This window comes from Dromaius novaehollandiae, chromosome 11, assembly GCF_036370855.1.
Source record: "Dromaius novaehollandiae isolate bDroNov1 chromosome 11, bDroNov1.hap1, whole genome shotgun sequence".
NCBI classification, from domain to species: domain Eukaryota; kingdom Metazoa; phylum Chordata; class Aves; order Casuariiformes; family Dromaiidae; genus Dromaius; species Dromaius novaehollandiae.
The window spans coordinates 2933580-2947585 of record NC_088108.1 but is presented as its reverse complement, the minus strand read 5'-3'; the positions used below and the strand labels follow the sequence as shown (position 1 = coordinate 2947585).

Genomic DNA, 14006 nt, shown 5'->3' with positions numbered 1-14006 from the left:
CTGAGAAAACAGTTACCAAGGAAGATGAAGCCAAAAGGGAAAGCCTGAATACATTCTTTGCATTGCTTTTCATTACACAAGGATTAGGTGAGGAGGTTTTCACAGTGCTGTTTCTATGGGATTTAATGAGGTTTTGGGCTGAGGAAGGGAAGGAGTGCTTGGACTGAACTCTTTCAGTTCATAATATTAGTTCCAAAACAAACTGTTTGACCTTTTGCCTGAAAGACCGTTCTCAGTTTGAAATGTCAATAGGGAAAGAGAAGATGATAAAATGAGGCTTATGTGGTTAGTTGGGATGTTATCTGCTTGCAAATCTTTTAAGGAATTTAAAAGTGAAATGCTGCATGGCAAGTAACCTAGTGACCCACTGTTTCACTATTCCCAGAGCACATCAAGGAGCGCTGGCCAGAGGGAGACTGCTGTGTCCATAACTAGATGATCCTAGCAAGGGAAAATGTGCCACCCTAGCTTGAATGTGTTCGCTATTTCCAAGCTAAAAGCCAGAGGAGGAAGTTTACTCCTTCCAGTTTGTCCCACCCCAAAACTGAGCTCTTTCAGGTATCTTAAAATATGTGTCATAGCCGTCTACAGAGATGCCCAGCCTTACTGCTGAAATGCTTGAGGAGTGGTTACCCCAGCGTTTACTCAGGGGATCAGCAGCTAAAGAAGCCTGTTCAGACGAGAAGCAAACTCTGAATTCTTTCAGTTTGTAAATGAAGACCTTTGAAGACCTTGAGCCCTTGAAAGTATCGGCTACTTCCTTCCTGGGCTGGGGGCGTCATTTCAGAGCTGCTTACTTGGATGGTGAGCTCAGAAACCACAGACTCCTCTGCTGAGCCATCTCCGCTGTGGCCACATCCCAGGCCCCCAGGAGACATGGGCTTTGCTGGGAGCTGCTGGACCCTCTGCTGCATCCTACTACTGCTCGGTGAGTCTGGGTGAGGGAACAAAGCTGAAATCTCCTTGAGGGTATAACCAGCTGCCACGAAACATCTCCTCACTTCAACTCTGTCGTTTCAAGTCATGTTTTCCCCTTTGTACAAGGAAAGAGAGTAGGGATGGTGCCCAGGTGGGTTTTTTGGATGTAACTACAGGCTGTAAAACAGTGAGTCCACTGTCGGTGACATTTTAATTATCTCTGGGGAAACATATTCACTGTGGTGCACAGGAAAAAGATCTTTTCTCTGTATCACTGCTGCTCTAAACAATCTCAGATGAACTTTCTTTTCTGCAAAGATATGCTGGGAGACTGGGCTTGGAGAGAGCAGATCAGTGTGGTCTGAGGTTGCAGCAGCTGGCTTGGACTCACGGTATGCCAAGGATTCATTCTTGGCTGCCTTGTTCTGGCATCTCTGGCAAAGGAGGAGGAAAGGGAACTGTGACTTGGGGCTGCGTCTTTTCCAAGCTGTCTCTTGGCACCATCTGATAAGGGCTGGGTCCTCCACACATCAGAAGTTTTTTGGGGGGCAGCAGAATGAGCTCTGACCTTTTCTGCTACCTAAGATGACATTTTTGGCTGTTCCTTCCTCCACACTCAGTGTCAGGACCTTGCCATCTTGAAGAACTGAGTGAATCCACAAGTGTGCCCAAGCAGTGCCCAAGAGGTACAGCGAATGAACTGGATTAGGAAAGGAATAATTCATGTTAAGAGCTTTTTAATCTCTCCTAGAGCATATCTCTGAATAACTGGCCTCTGTTTCTTAGCCTTCACCAGGACTGCTACTACTCTCGGTACACTGTGAGGCAATGAATGTTTGCCATCTTAGCAAGCCCTGGGACAGAGTGTCCTTTTGGGCCAGTTACTGGCAAAAACTAAAACAGTGAGAGAGGACTGTTAGTTTGAGATATTTTTTGGGCAGCCCAAATATTTCAAACTCAGAGCAAAAATGCTTATTTTAGTGAAGTGAGCGCTGTTTAATACAACACTAGACAGACTATTTGCTTTATGGGACAGAGAACAGTCATGAAATGTTGGTGGGCATCTGCACAAAGGTACATTGCTGATTTGCCCCTTCCCATTCATTACAGGAGGAAACCTGGGTGTCCTCATTGAACTCCAGGATTCAGTCAATGGCACTGTGGGCCAGTCCGTGCTCCTGCCTGTCTCCTACAAATTTGTGAACTCCTCTCGCTTCCCACTGTCGTTTCACTGGACGTTCAGTAACCACTCGGACTCGCTCATCACCTGCACGGTGCTGAACTGCTCCCTGAGTGCTGAGGGGACTCCCAAGCACTGCTCTGCAAAACATTTCCCACACGCCTCATACCAAGGTCGTGTTGTGCTTTTCCCTGAGAACGCATCCCTGCTGCTCCGGGACCTGCATCTCAGCGACAGCGGGGTCTACAGCGTCACCTTCAAACAGCAGATCCAAACCAGGCACATCACCTTAACTGTGTACAGGCATCGTTTCGCCTCTGAAGATGACAATACCTGTAAGTGGTAAGCTGAAGATATTTGCAGCTCTGACACTGGTTGAGCTCCCCCAAGGCCAAATATAAGCAGGAACAAGAATGGGAAGAGTGAATATTTATTTATTCTGCAGAGTGTCAAATGATTCAGAGGTGGCCCTGCTGCACAAGGCTTTTTTGTAGCAGGTGAATCCTAACCCTTTACTGTAGATTAAACCCTAGACATAGAAGTTGTCTATGCCACAAAAGCCATTTTGTTGTCCTCATTAACCTTATGTTTCCATAATATGTATCTATATTGCCCCTAGTTTGGCACTATTCTTTATGTAGCTATCGCTGTGTATTGCTTCTCTTCTCTGACTGTGCATGGCTCATCAGACTCTGTGATGAACACAAGCTTCTGAAAATGGTGAATGTGCAAGTAGTTACCCTCTAATTAAGGCTCCTCATTTTAACCTTGTATCTTGGATTATGGGTCTCGTTATCAGGATGACTAATATTTCCATGCCTGTGGTAGTTCATGCTAATGCTTGAAGAAGATGTCTTTTTCCTGACTGTCTGCTTCCATCTTTTTGGAAAACAAAGTGGTACAAGCTGTGATGCAATCCAAATCACTACTGCAGGGTATCAAAGTTGCTTCATCTTTGGCCCAATGCAACCACACAAATGTAGATAAGGTCTAAGAACATTTTCCTCTTCAGTGAGTTGTGAGCAGGGCTAGTGTACACCTTTCCCACTTTGATTTCCGTTGTTAATTGCTATTAACTGCTTAAGTATTTAGCTCCCACTGGCACTCAAAGTTTTGTGCTATGAAAAAGTAGGTTAGCATTTGTGATGAAAGCAAATATTGCATACAGGATAGAAACATTTCAGTCATGCCCCAGAATCAAAACATCTTAAAGCTGACTTTTCAGAGCAGCAGAAACTTTCCAGATCTGGTAAGAAGATCCTTAAGACATGTTCTCAGTAGTGGGGGTGTTAGTTTTCTGCAATCCAGTGAGAACAGGGTTTGATTTGACTGAGTTCTTTGCAAGGAAAGCTTCAGTGGAATATCCAGTTCTGACAGTGTGGGCTGTGACCATGCCTTGCCCTGCCTGTGCATATAGGGGTGCAACAGACTGTCTGGACTCTTGCCTGGCCTGTGCTGTACCCTAGAGCTCAAGCAAGGCTCCACAGCACGTCTTGGAGAGGTCTGAGCACCGCTGTGCTGTGCTGGGTGCCTTCAGCTCTTGGCAAGGTTTGCGGTGACACCAAGGGGCATGTCCACAGGGTACACAGAGCAGGAAGCCGAGGCTGCGTGGCTGGTCCGAGAATGGGAGCAATCTGCTACTTGTGCTGACTATCCAGCTTTTCATGTTGAAAGCTTCCCATAAACACTGAGCACTTTTGGCTGAACAGTCACCTACTAAACTTGTCCTCAATGGCAAGGACATACTGTTACATTCTTCACTAAAGGTGCAGCCCCAGGTGCACTAAAGGTATTTTAGGCAGGACAATTATTGCTTTATACCACACTCATACAGAATCTTTTCACAGCAGTACAAGACCTAAAAGCAATAATGGCCTACACTGTTGGAGGCTGTCTCATCTTGTTCCTTCTGCTCTTCCTTCTCTACTGCAAGTGGCATTTTGGTGAGTGGATCTGTTTCGTGTTCTGTGGCTGTAGCCTTAAAAGAAATATAACCAGAAAAGTTGCGTTTTGCTGCTTATTTTCAGAATGATTCTTTCCATAACAGCCTCTTCTAAAATGTGGTCCTCCAAGCCACTGGGCAAGATCTCAGGTAGAGGAGAACTTGCTGAGTGTTTAAGGGATTTTTTTGATCTAACTTAATAAGATGCACAGCATGACTTTTCTCAGCATTAAGATAGCCTGTCTTTTCCCAATCACAAAGGCTTAGCAGGGAAGAAAAACGTAGGGACATGCATGTTTCCCCAAAGCTTTATTGCTTTACAGGTTCCCTGGGACAGATCAGTCACACAGATGCAATGATTTTGAAGCAATATTTTCTGTTTGTACTCTAAGGAAGTCTTACAGAAATGTTGACTTTAAAGACAGTACATTACACATTGAAGTTACCTAAATCTTGCACTGATGCCTTGAAGAGATCATGTAAGCATTGTTAATGTAGAAACAGGAGGTTGCGTTTGTCATGCAGACTATCTTATCTGGTTGTCAAATATTGATAAATACAAATCAATCTCTTACAGGTGCAATTCTTCTGAAGACATCTAGAGTTATAAGGCAGCAAGAGGTATGGAAAGAAATAAGAAAATGGTATGGGTTGTGTGGATGACAGTTAACTAACAGTTGCTATTAGAATCAATGGCTATAAGTCGATTTCTGAGTATTGAAATATAAAGTGATATTGTGCTACTGGAAAACCACCAGCCACCAGGAATATTCTTTTTTTTGTTTGTTTTAGCCTGATGATTTTTCAGCTATACTTACATTAGGCTTAAATTTCTTTATACTATATCTTTTCAAAGGTTTGAGTTAGATTCTTTTTTATTGCCCCAAAGAGGAAACTATTGCAACACAAATCCAGGTACAGAGGCCCATGTGCTGCCTGGAGCCAGCTGTCTGTTGAGGGAAGGCAAGTCCAGCTTTGCCCTTTTTGAGGGCTAACCTTAGAAGATAAGTTTTTCCATAAAAGTGTTGCTGTTGGAAACCATCAACCTGAGTAAAGCAGTGGGAGAGGACCAGGAAGTAAGAGACTAAGTCAGGTCAGAGAATGGTCTAGGCAGCTCTCACCACAGCTTATGTACATGAATGCACAGGGGCAGGTGTTATCTGTGCAAAGTGGTCTATTCAGGAGAACTCATCCATGGCTATGAACAGTTTTCGGCATCAAAATATGTGGGCAGAGGAACCTGGACAGGAAAACAGGGAAAAGACTGGCTTTTCTGGCTAGATTTTGTAATACTGTTGTTGAAACTGACTTTTCTGGCTTTGGTCTCAGAGCAAAGGCTGCAGGCCTCCCATCCCAATGGGATGCTCAGAGGGAACAAGAGCCTGAAAGCTCAAGCCAGCCTTGCTGCTGAGATCCAAGTATTTATATGGCAAATTTCAATGCTGGCTGGAGCAAGGAACCAGAACCAGAAAAGCAAAGAGGTGGCAGTAAAAAGCAGACACTGCAAAATGGAGTTCTGACTTGCTCAGAACCATAGGTGGATTCTAAATTCATGCTCCTGTTTTTACTATTTATTTAACACTTATTCCATGATGGTGTTAGAAACCAGCTGTTGGGGCCCTGTTGTGTCCAAGGCATAGGATGATGCACATCTGTACTTCTGCTGCTGCTGTGGTTTCCAGTAGGGGACAAATTCTGCCTGTCCTTTTCCAATCTCCACTGACCCTTCTGGAGAAAACTTTCATCTTTGTTTTTTCCATTTATTTGTATTTATCTAGTCTCTCAGTCATGATGAGTCCCACATGGAGAACAAGCTGAGAAGGGATATATCCACAGTCTATGCGCTGATCGGCAGTGACCAGACACAGCCCAGAGTAATGCCGAAAGTTGAATGTGGTCTGTAGCTGTCCGTTGACAGGAACATGGCCTAACGTAACAGACTGCCTGGGCTGTGATCGTCTTGGGCAGCAACTGAGGGACTGTCTAGCATTAGACCTCCACAACCTACCTGAGAAAACATTGTAACATCAACCAGACAACTAACTCCTTGAGGTGAATAGGACACCTTCACCTCTGATGCTGGCTCTGCTCCTGGGGATGCTGCATGTGCCCCATTCTGGACTGGTGACTCTGCCCATGCCGTGGGCAGGGAAAGTGGGAACTGGAGCTCCTAAGTGTAAGCTGAGATGATGAACTTGCGCTACCATTAATATACAGTTCCCTTTCCCTTTTTCCCCTACAACATCTGAGAGTATACAGATACCGGCCAGTGTGTGTGCAGCGCTGGGAACTCCTCCTGACCAGAGAAGGGAGTCTTATGGCAATCACAAATAATTTGGGAAAGACACATCTATAGGATTTCTCAGTGAGAAGAACTAACTGAGAATACAGGATGCCAAATGCATGGCACTTTCACTGTGAAAAGAGACTACACACTGTTGGGACTGAAATGCTGCTGTTATTTTCTCCACGTCTCTTGACTGAGCCATGTGCCATTTCCCACAGAAATGGGCTGGTGATGACATCTGGGGTCCATAAAGCCTTACCAATGGATCCTTGCTTCTTTTTTAAAGATCTCCAGTAAGAGCAATTTCAGGACACTTCTGAGAGAGGAAAAAACTCCCATGCATCCTCTCATGTACTGGGGAGGGCAAATTGAACGTACGTCATATCTGCAGCTGTAAAATGAGGAAATTGTATTTCACATACTTATCTGCTCAAATCCTGATCCCTAAGGAAAGGGAGAAGATACTGATTCCTGCCTGTTTATGGACTAAACCTCTCCAAGCATTACAGAGGTGGGGGCTCAGGTTGTCTGTAATCATACACTGAGATGCAGTGCTGTTTTGGAGAGCTTCAGTTTCTCTCTACTCAGAAAAAGTCCAGCAGGTCAATGGAGATGTCAAGGTGTTGTTCTATCTGTCTCATCACTGCTGTCCTCTAAGCTGTGAGTCTTCCTCCTGAGGGAGGAAAACACCCAGTGAAGGCTTTCAGCTCCTTTCGGTGCCCTATGGACATCTATAATCAGCAGCTCCCCTCCTCATGGTGTCTGCTGTGGCCATATCCCAAGGCAAGGAGACACAGGCTCTTCCCCACATTGCTGGATGCTCAGCTTCATTCTGCTTTTCCACAGTAAGTCTGGGAGGGCCTGAGGTGGAGGGTTGTACTGCATGGGACCAAATGGTGCCTGACTAGGACCAACAGAAGGGGGATGTGGATGGTGGTGTCCAGGGTGGTTCAATCCAGATGTGACCCACTGCAGCACTATGACTCCATTGTAACTGTGGCTTGGGGTTTATTCCTGATGAATGTTGGGGGTCATGAAAGTTGACATCTGCACTGAGGCTGTGGTAGGAAGAGACCTTTTCTGATGCCTTTTTTTGAAACAAAGAACTTAGAAGGCACATTAGGTATTGGAGAAGTGAGTGGTTTCCCTAAATTGGAGGATCAGCTTACTGAATTTGGCTGTGCTGTGCTTTTCCCTGAGAACGTATCCCTGCTGCTCCAGAATGTGCAGCTCAGCAACAGTGGGGCGTGCAGCGCTGCTTTCAGATAGCAGACCCACAGCGGACACGGAGCCTTATCGTGTATGGATGCTGTTCCTCCCCTGCTGATGCAGGCAGTGGTAGCGGTATGTGGGGGTGATGCTGTGATCAGGAATGACACTCTGATGGCCCCAGCCACACATTCAGGCAGGAGGGAGGTAGTCAGGGCTCAGATAACTCTCGCTCACCTGTGAGTGATGGAACTCTGCCATGAAGTCAGGCAGTTTGGAGTAGGTCACACAGGCTGCTATAAATGGTTCTGCCTTCTGTGAGATTAAAGCGCTGGTGCAAGAGCTTCCTGCTGAAAGGTAGGAATATGACTATATGAGTGACAATATGAGCCACATCTTACTAGTCTGCAGGAAACTTGTATTACCAGTAGTTAATATGGATCTGAGAAGCCGGCCAAACACTAGTTCCTGGATGTAAATCTTCTGTAATGACTGGGAGGGGAAAAGGGAGTGTTGACAAGGCTGTGACCAGGGAAGAAGCATATACAGGAAGAGGCTATATGTACAAGTCTGTGCTAACAGAATGTAGCAGGTAACATAAATACCACTGGTTTGGTAACAAAAGACATGGCAAGTCACCTTGGCAGAAGAGTCAGATTCCCAGGCAGGATGTGTCCCACTGCTAAACTCAGTGGGGTTTGTGTTTGTGGTCATATTCTGCCATTTATGCATTTTTAATCTCTGCCTGTCTTTATTATTCTTGGTGCTTTGCCACAGCAGGCTCCCCAGAAGCAAAACCAGCAGCTTCGCCCTCGACCGGAGGCCCTCGGCACCAGGTGAGCAAGGAGCAGGTGGCCAACACTGACCATGCAAGGGAGCGGACATGTGAGGTCCACCTGGGGTGTGCAGGTGACTGCAGGGAAGACCTCCCACTTGATAGTGGCAGTCCCCTTCGATTATCCAAGCAGGATGCTTCTGCTTTCACCGGGGAAAGGGAAGAACATTTCCCTGCCATGCCCGAGGCCAGGCCTAGCTGTTCCACATCAGCACTGGCAACACCAAGGCCATTGCAAGGCCACGGCAGCAGGATCACTCTTCCCCTGATCAGCCGGCAGCCTTCAAGATACTCATTCTTTCTCCTGGGATCCCAGAGCGCTGCTGAAGGGACAAGCCGAGGTGGCCCAGCATCCATGGAGTGGGACAAGCCCTGGCCAAGATACCCTGTGCTGCCAAGTCTGCGACAGGTGCTGGACATGAGGGTGCAGAGCCACAACTCGATGTCGAGCGAGTCCTCAGCGTCGCAAGGCGGAGAGACCAGCAGCAGAGTCACGGCAGAGGAGGCTGGACTCACCAGCAGCAAGAGCCGCAGCCCCAGCTCCAGCTCCAGCCTCTCCTTCACTGAGGTACCGCACGGCTCTGCAGAAGACGGCCTTGCCAGGCCCCACGGGGAAATGGCCCAGGCCGACTCCTCGTCGCCTTCCCTGCCTGATTTTGCCGCCCTTGGTCAGGCCCTCCACGACCTGGACATCGCAGGGAGGGCTGAGAGGCCGGGCCCTGCCCCGCACAGCCCCACACCATCCGACCCCTCTCTCGACTATGTAGTCGACTTGCTCGTCTCTGCAGCCTTGCGGTCAGCCGTAGACGTGAGCAGGAGAGCCGTCTGCAACTGCCGCGTGTGCATGAGGCTGCGGGGGAGCTCAGCGCGGCTGCAGCACGGGGGCTTTTTGCACGCACGCTCTGTTCGGCACCTCCGCCAAGCACAGTCCAGCACCAGACGGCACCACAGGCGGAAAGTACAGCCCCGGCGCCTCAGCAAGGACCTGCTCCCCATACTCGTGGGGACAAGCGTGCCAGCTTTCCTGGGCAGAGGCAGAAGGTCAGGGCGTCCCAGACGGCCACCAACAGCAAGGGGCCTACAACAGCAGCCGAAGCGGGAGGAAGCAGCGGGGACCAGAGTCTGGGCAGCGCTGGAGGAAGAGCAAGGGGAGCTGACAGGGGAGGAAGCAGGGCAGCAGGATGCTGACAGAGACCTGCCAGAAGAGCAGCAGCTGGAGGACTCTGCCTCTGTCCACGTGATCTGGGTCCGACCGAGCTTCGAGAGCCTATTGGCGGGGACACGCACGCACCACAACGAGGAGGTGCCCTGCTCGCTCGACAGCGAGGCCACAGACGCTGACAGAGGAGCAGCAGGCAACCCGCAGTGCGCGCCTCTCCCCCAGGCAGCGGCCACAGGAGCCGAGGCCGATTCGCCCTTGGCCGGAGGCTCTCGGCAAGAGGGGACCAGCACGCCTCTCCCCACAGCAGGCTCCCCAGAAGCAAAACCAGCAGCTTCGCCCTCGGCCGGAGGCCCTCGGCACCAGGTGAGCAAGGAGCAGGTGGCCAACACTGACCAGGCAAGGGAGCGGACATGTGAGGTCCACCTGGGGTGTGCGTGGTGGGGAGATGCCTGGTGCTGTCCTTTTCAGCCCACCTAAGGCCCAAGGGCTGGCACCCCCTCCATGCCCTGCATTGCGTTCAAGCTGGGGGCACAGGTGCAGAGCGAGGAGGGAAGGAGCCAGCCACAGCAGCAGCCATCTCCCACACCCACCCTCCCAGCCCCCTCCTCTGGCACCCTTTGCCCCCCGGGGGGCCCTTCACGGCCTCCAGCCCAGCCCTGCTCTTACGGCCCCATGACAGGCATCGTCCTGTTGGCACACCAGTCTCAGGACCCTTGCCTTGGCACTCGCGGCCATTCGCAGCATCCCCACACCGTGCACCATTTTCCCCCGTTCATCCCAGGGCACCAGTGCCCTGAGCTTTGGGAGCTGATGGCGCTCAGCTGTGGTCTTTTGCTCTGCCCCTGCAGGTTCCCTCTGAGCACAAAGCGGATGTCAATTCATCCTCCTCCTCCAGAGACATGCCAGAGGATGACCCAGGTACGTATGCGAGTCGAGAGCCGTGCTGTGGGCAGAAGGCCCGGCCTGGTCCAGCAAGGGCCCCTGAGGCTGGCGGCACTAAGCCACCACCTCTCGGGAAAGCCCTTGGTGGCGCGGGGCAGCAGGTGCTTGCCTGCGCTCGCACAGCCCCTCACCCACGGCTCCCCTTCTCCCCACAGCCGTCGCCGCCCTCCCGGACCCACCGGCTCCCAGGCAACGGCCCTCGCTCCTCACGACGCTGCTTCAGGCTCTGCACAGAGCTTTCTCCTGCAGCTGTCTCACGGGGCAACGAGAGGGACGAGGCCAGGATGCACGTGCCAGGCGGCTCCCCTGACATGGCGGCTGGCCTTGTGGATGCGGAGCGCAAAGAGGGAGAGCGACACAGACGCACGCGATGGTGCCAGAGGCGTTCAGCTTGCCTCAGAGCACCTGCCACTTGCTGCCTCAGCTCATGGCACAAAAGGAGGACCTGCCAGCTTGGATGGGCAGCCAGAGCCACGCTCCGTCCTGGGGGCAACACAAAAACTGCCCCAGAGCACTCCTGCTGCTAGGGAGACCCAACAACCCTGCCAGAGACGAGGGTCTTCAAGGACAAACACGGACTCGCGCATGGACTCGTGCACAAAGCCTCGTCAGGCTAGGGCCATTTCCTGCTTGGAATAAAATCTTGGGGACTTGTTACTTGGTGTCAGTGACCTCTCAAGAGACAGACTAGTGCAGGCAACGCCAGTGAAGGCAGACAGAGCTGGAGAGAAACCCATTTGCTGAGCTACAGAAACACAGAGCAGCTGGGGCTCCTGAACATCTCTGCTCCAACCTGCTGCTGCCAGGTCAGGTTTCCCCGGGCCTGGCACTATCGAGGTGTGACTGTCCGCAAGGACAGATTCCCCCATGACCCTGGGGCCCTGCTTCAGTCTTGGACCACCCTACTGCCCTGTGGCATCTAAGGCCCCTCCATAGCTTCAGCCTCTCGGTTTTGCCCCCACGCACAGGTAGCAACACAACAGGCCTCATTGCAATGACACAGCATGGCCTGTGCTGAAGGAAAGCCCCTCATGAGCAAGTGAGGACAGAACTCAGGTGAAACCAGTGCAGCAGCGGGTGCTAAGGGCAACCCAGTGAGGAGCACGACCCTCTCACAGGGAAAACCCAGAGCTAGGCAGGGGCTGGAACAACTAAGGCAGCAGCCGCGGCCACGGCATCTCTGTCCCGCTTACGCAGCTGCCCCCGAGCCAGCCTCGCAGGAAATCTGGTCAGTAGTTGGACGCCAGGAGCTATGCAGCCATCTGTCTGCGCCAGGCCAGCCCAGGCAGCAACAACCAGCTCCCCAAGGAGTCCCTGGCAATAGCAAAGGCAGAGGTGGCGGAGCCCAGGGCAGCTCTCCAGACCACCCCGCTCTCAGCACAAGGGAGGCTTCATGCGCATATGCAGACGGTTGGAGACAAACCTCTCTGGTGAGTGCCAGCCACCCTCTGCAGCCCACCCTGGCCATTCCCGGGGCGCAGGGAGGCTCAGGGGGAGAAGAAATCGCTCTGCCCCAGCCTGCCAGGGCAGCAGGGTCTGCCTGCAGAGCAGGCAGGTCCTGCCAGTGAGGGGGAAGGATGTGAGGAGGAGTGGATGGATACTGCGAGTCGACAATTCACCACCCCGATATCTGCTGGAGGGACAACGCAGGAAGGCACAAGCAATCCAGGAGGTGCCTGGAGAGCATCAGCAGAACTTCCTGATACAGGTGGTAGAGGAGCCAGTGAGGAGAGGTGCTCTGCAGGACCTCGTATTTACAGACAGGGAGGGGTGTATTCACTCTTAGTTCATTACCAGTTAAATTGGATCCAAGGGCTCTTGAAGTGCAGTGGAAGCATAGCATTTCCTTAAAGGAAAAGTTTTTGACTGTGACCTTTGCTTGGCCAAGAAGTTTCTCGGAGAAGGAAGAAAGTACCTGAGAAACCTTGCTCTTGTCTTGTAAGCAGACACCATACTGGTGAGGCTTATTGTCACCATTGCTGCCGGGTGCTCTTTCCTACAGCTAGCTAGAGCAAATAAAGCTTCTGTTGCGACCAAACCAAAAGTATTGTGAATTTATTGGGCAACTTGGTGCGGTGACTCGGACCGCACGCACCTCGCTTCACTTCAGAGGACCGCAGGTCACTCCTCGCCGAACCCCTGGCACCAACAGAGAGGTAAGGCACCTCTTGAAATGCCTGCGGGGGCATTGGCAGAGAGCAGGCCGTAGGCTCCCAAAGCACCTGAAGATTGCTGCACCTGAACTTTTTGAAGGAATGAAGGTCAGCTCAGAACCTGTTGGCCAGCCCTGTTATTTACATCTGGGAGCATCTAAGAGGCAACTAGACAGGGATTAGTATGTTGCTGGTTTTGTTTTTGTGTTGGACATAAACTGCTGAGCAAGTTTGGGAGAGAACGGGGTGGGGTCCAGCCGCACGGAGACTGTCCAAAGGCTGTTGCCCAAAGCAAGGGGGCTCCTCTCAAGCTTGGTGGCTCAGCGGGAGGGTCCCTCTCTTCTCTGGCCTGTTTTCCCTAGGTACTCTTCAGCTCTGCTCTCAGGTGAAATGAGGCGCATGCGGGGCCCTGGGAGCACTACTAACCCCTCATGCTCTGTCTACTTTTACTCTGTTTATAACGGGAACTGAGCAGCCGAAGGAATTGCTGTGCCCCAAAGAACCCCAGCGTATGCTATGTGTACTCGCTCCTCTCCTCAAAGCTGCAGGTGTCTTAAGAAGGGGAATTTCTACACTGGGGATGTTTCTAGGGAAGAATTCCCCGGGGAAGGGCCTTTGGCTTGAGAGAAGAGAGGACATTTGAGAGGAGCCCGTCAGCGCCCCCCCTCCCCCCCCCCCCCCCGCAACGGCCGCGGCGCGCGGCGCCCCGCTGTGTGGCGGCGCCTCAGGGGCGGGGAGCGGCCGCCCGCGCCGCCGGGAGCAGAGCGGGGTGGGGCGCTGCGCCGAGCCCCGTGGAAAGCCGTGGGCCATGGCAGCTGTGCTGCGGCCAGCAGAAGGGGCTGGTCAGGAATCAGGTGGCTCCTCTGGCTGACAAAACACTGCTTCGGGCTCTGCGCAGAGCTTTCTCCTGCAGCTGTCTTTCGGGGCAATGAGAGGGCCAGGGCCAGGATGGAAGTGCCAGGCAGCTCCCCTGACATGACGAGGGTCCTCAAGGACAAACTCTCTCACACGTGGACTCGTGCACAAAGCTCGTCAGGCCATGGCCATTTCCTGCTCGTGGCTCTAGTGCACCACAAGAGCTCAGCTCTGGAGAAAACCCACCCGCAGCTCCCTGCCATGTTCGGGGCTGCTCACTGGTTTTACCCATCAGACTGGTGTTTCTCAAGCAGCTCCTGTGTCGCTCTGTGGCTGGTTTTGTAAAGGCTGAGAAAAGGCAGGCCAGCATTTTGGAGTCGTGAGAGAAGGATAAACATGTACTTTAAAGATGTACTGTAAACTGCTTCTAGTATTTCTACCAGTGATAAGGTCGATATCTCTTACGCTGGTGGCTGCGGCGGGAGAGAGGGAGACGGTAGGGATGTTTTAGGGGCTCAATGAA

At 51.6% G+C, this 14006-nt stretch overlaps 1 protein-coding gene across 1 annotated transcript; it reads left to right on the top strand.

The window, feature by feature from the left end:
- The first annotated feature begins 393 nt into the window (after positions 1 to 393).
- On the top strand, positions 394 to 12503 carry LOC135329530 (uncharacterized). The gene is made up of 8 exons (XM_064518042.1): positions 394 to 928; positions 2029 to 2433; positions 3946 to 4041; positions 4618 to 4661; positions 5819 to 7172; positions 8314 to 9896; positions 10382 to 10451; positions 10631 to 12503. Exons 5-8 carry the CDS (start codon positions 7145 to 7147, stop codon positions 10783 to 10785), a joined length of 1836 nt encoding a protein of 611 aa, XP_064374112.1. The 5' UTR covers positions 394 to 928; positions 2029 to 2433; positions 3946 to 4041; positions 4618 to 4661; positions 5819 to 7144; the 3' UTR covers positions 10786 to 12503.
- The last annotated feature ends 1503 nt before the right edge of the window (positions 12504 to 14006 follow it).

Excerpts from the sequence above, each read along its gene's own strand:
- LOC135329530 (XM_064518042.1), top strand. The coding sequence starts at position 7,145 with ATGCTCAGCTTCATTCTGCTTTTCCACA. Across the intron at positions 9,897-10,381 it reads CCGGAGGCCCTCGGCACCAG|GTTCCCTCTGAGCACAAAGC; the intron begins GTGAGCAAGGAG and ends CTGCCCCTGCAG. Across the intron at positions 10,452-10,630 it reads CATGCCAGAGGATGACCCAG|CCGTCGCCGCCCTCCCGGAC; the intron begins GTACGTATGCGA and ends TTCTCCCCACAG.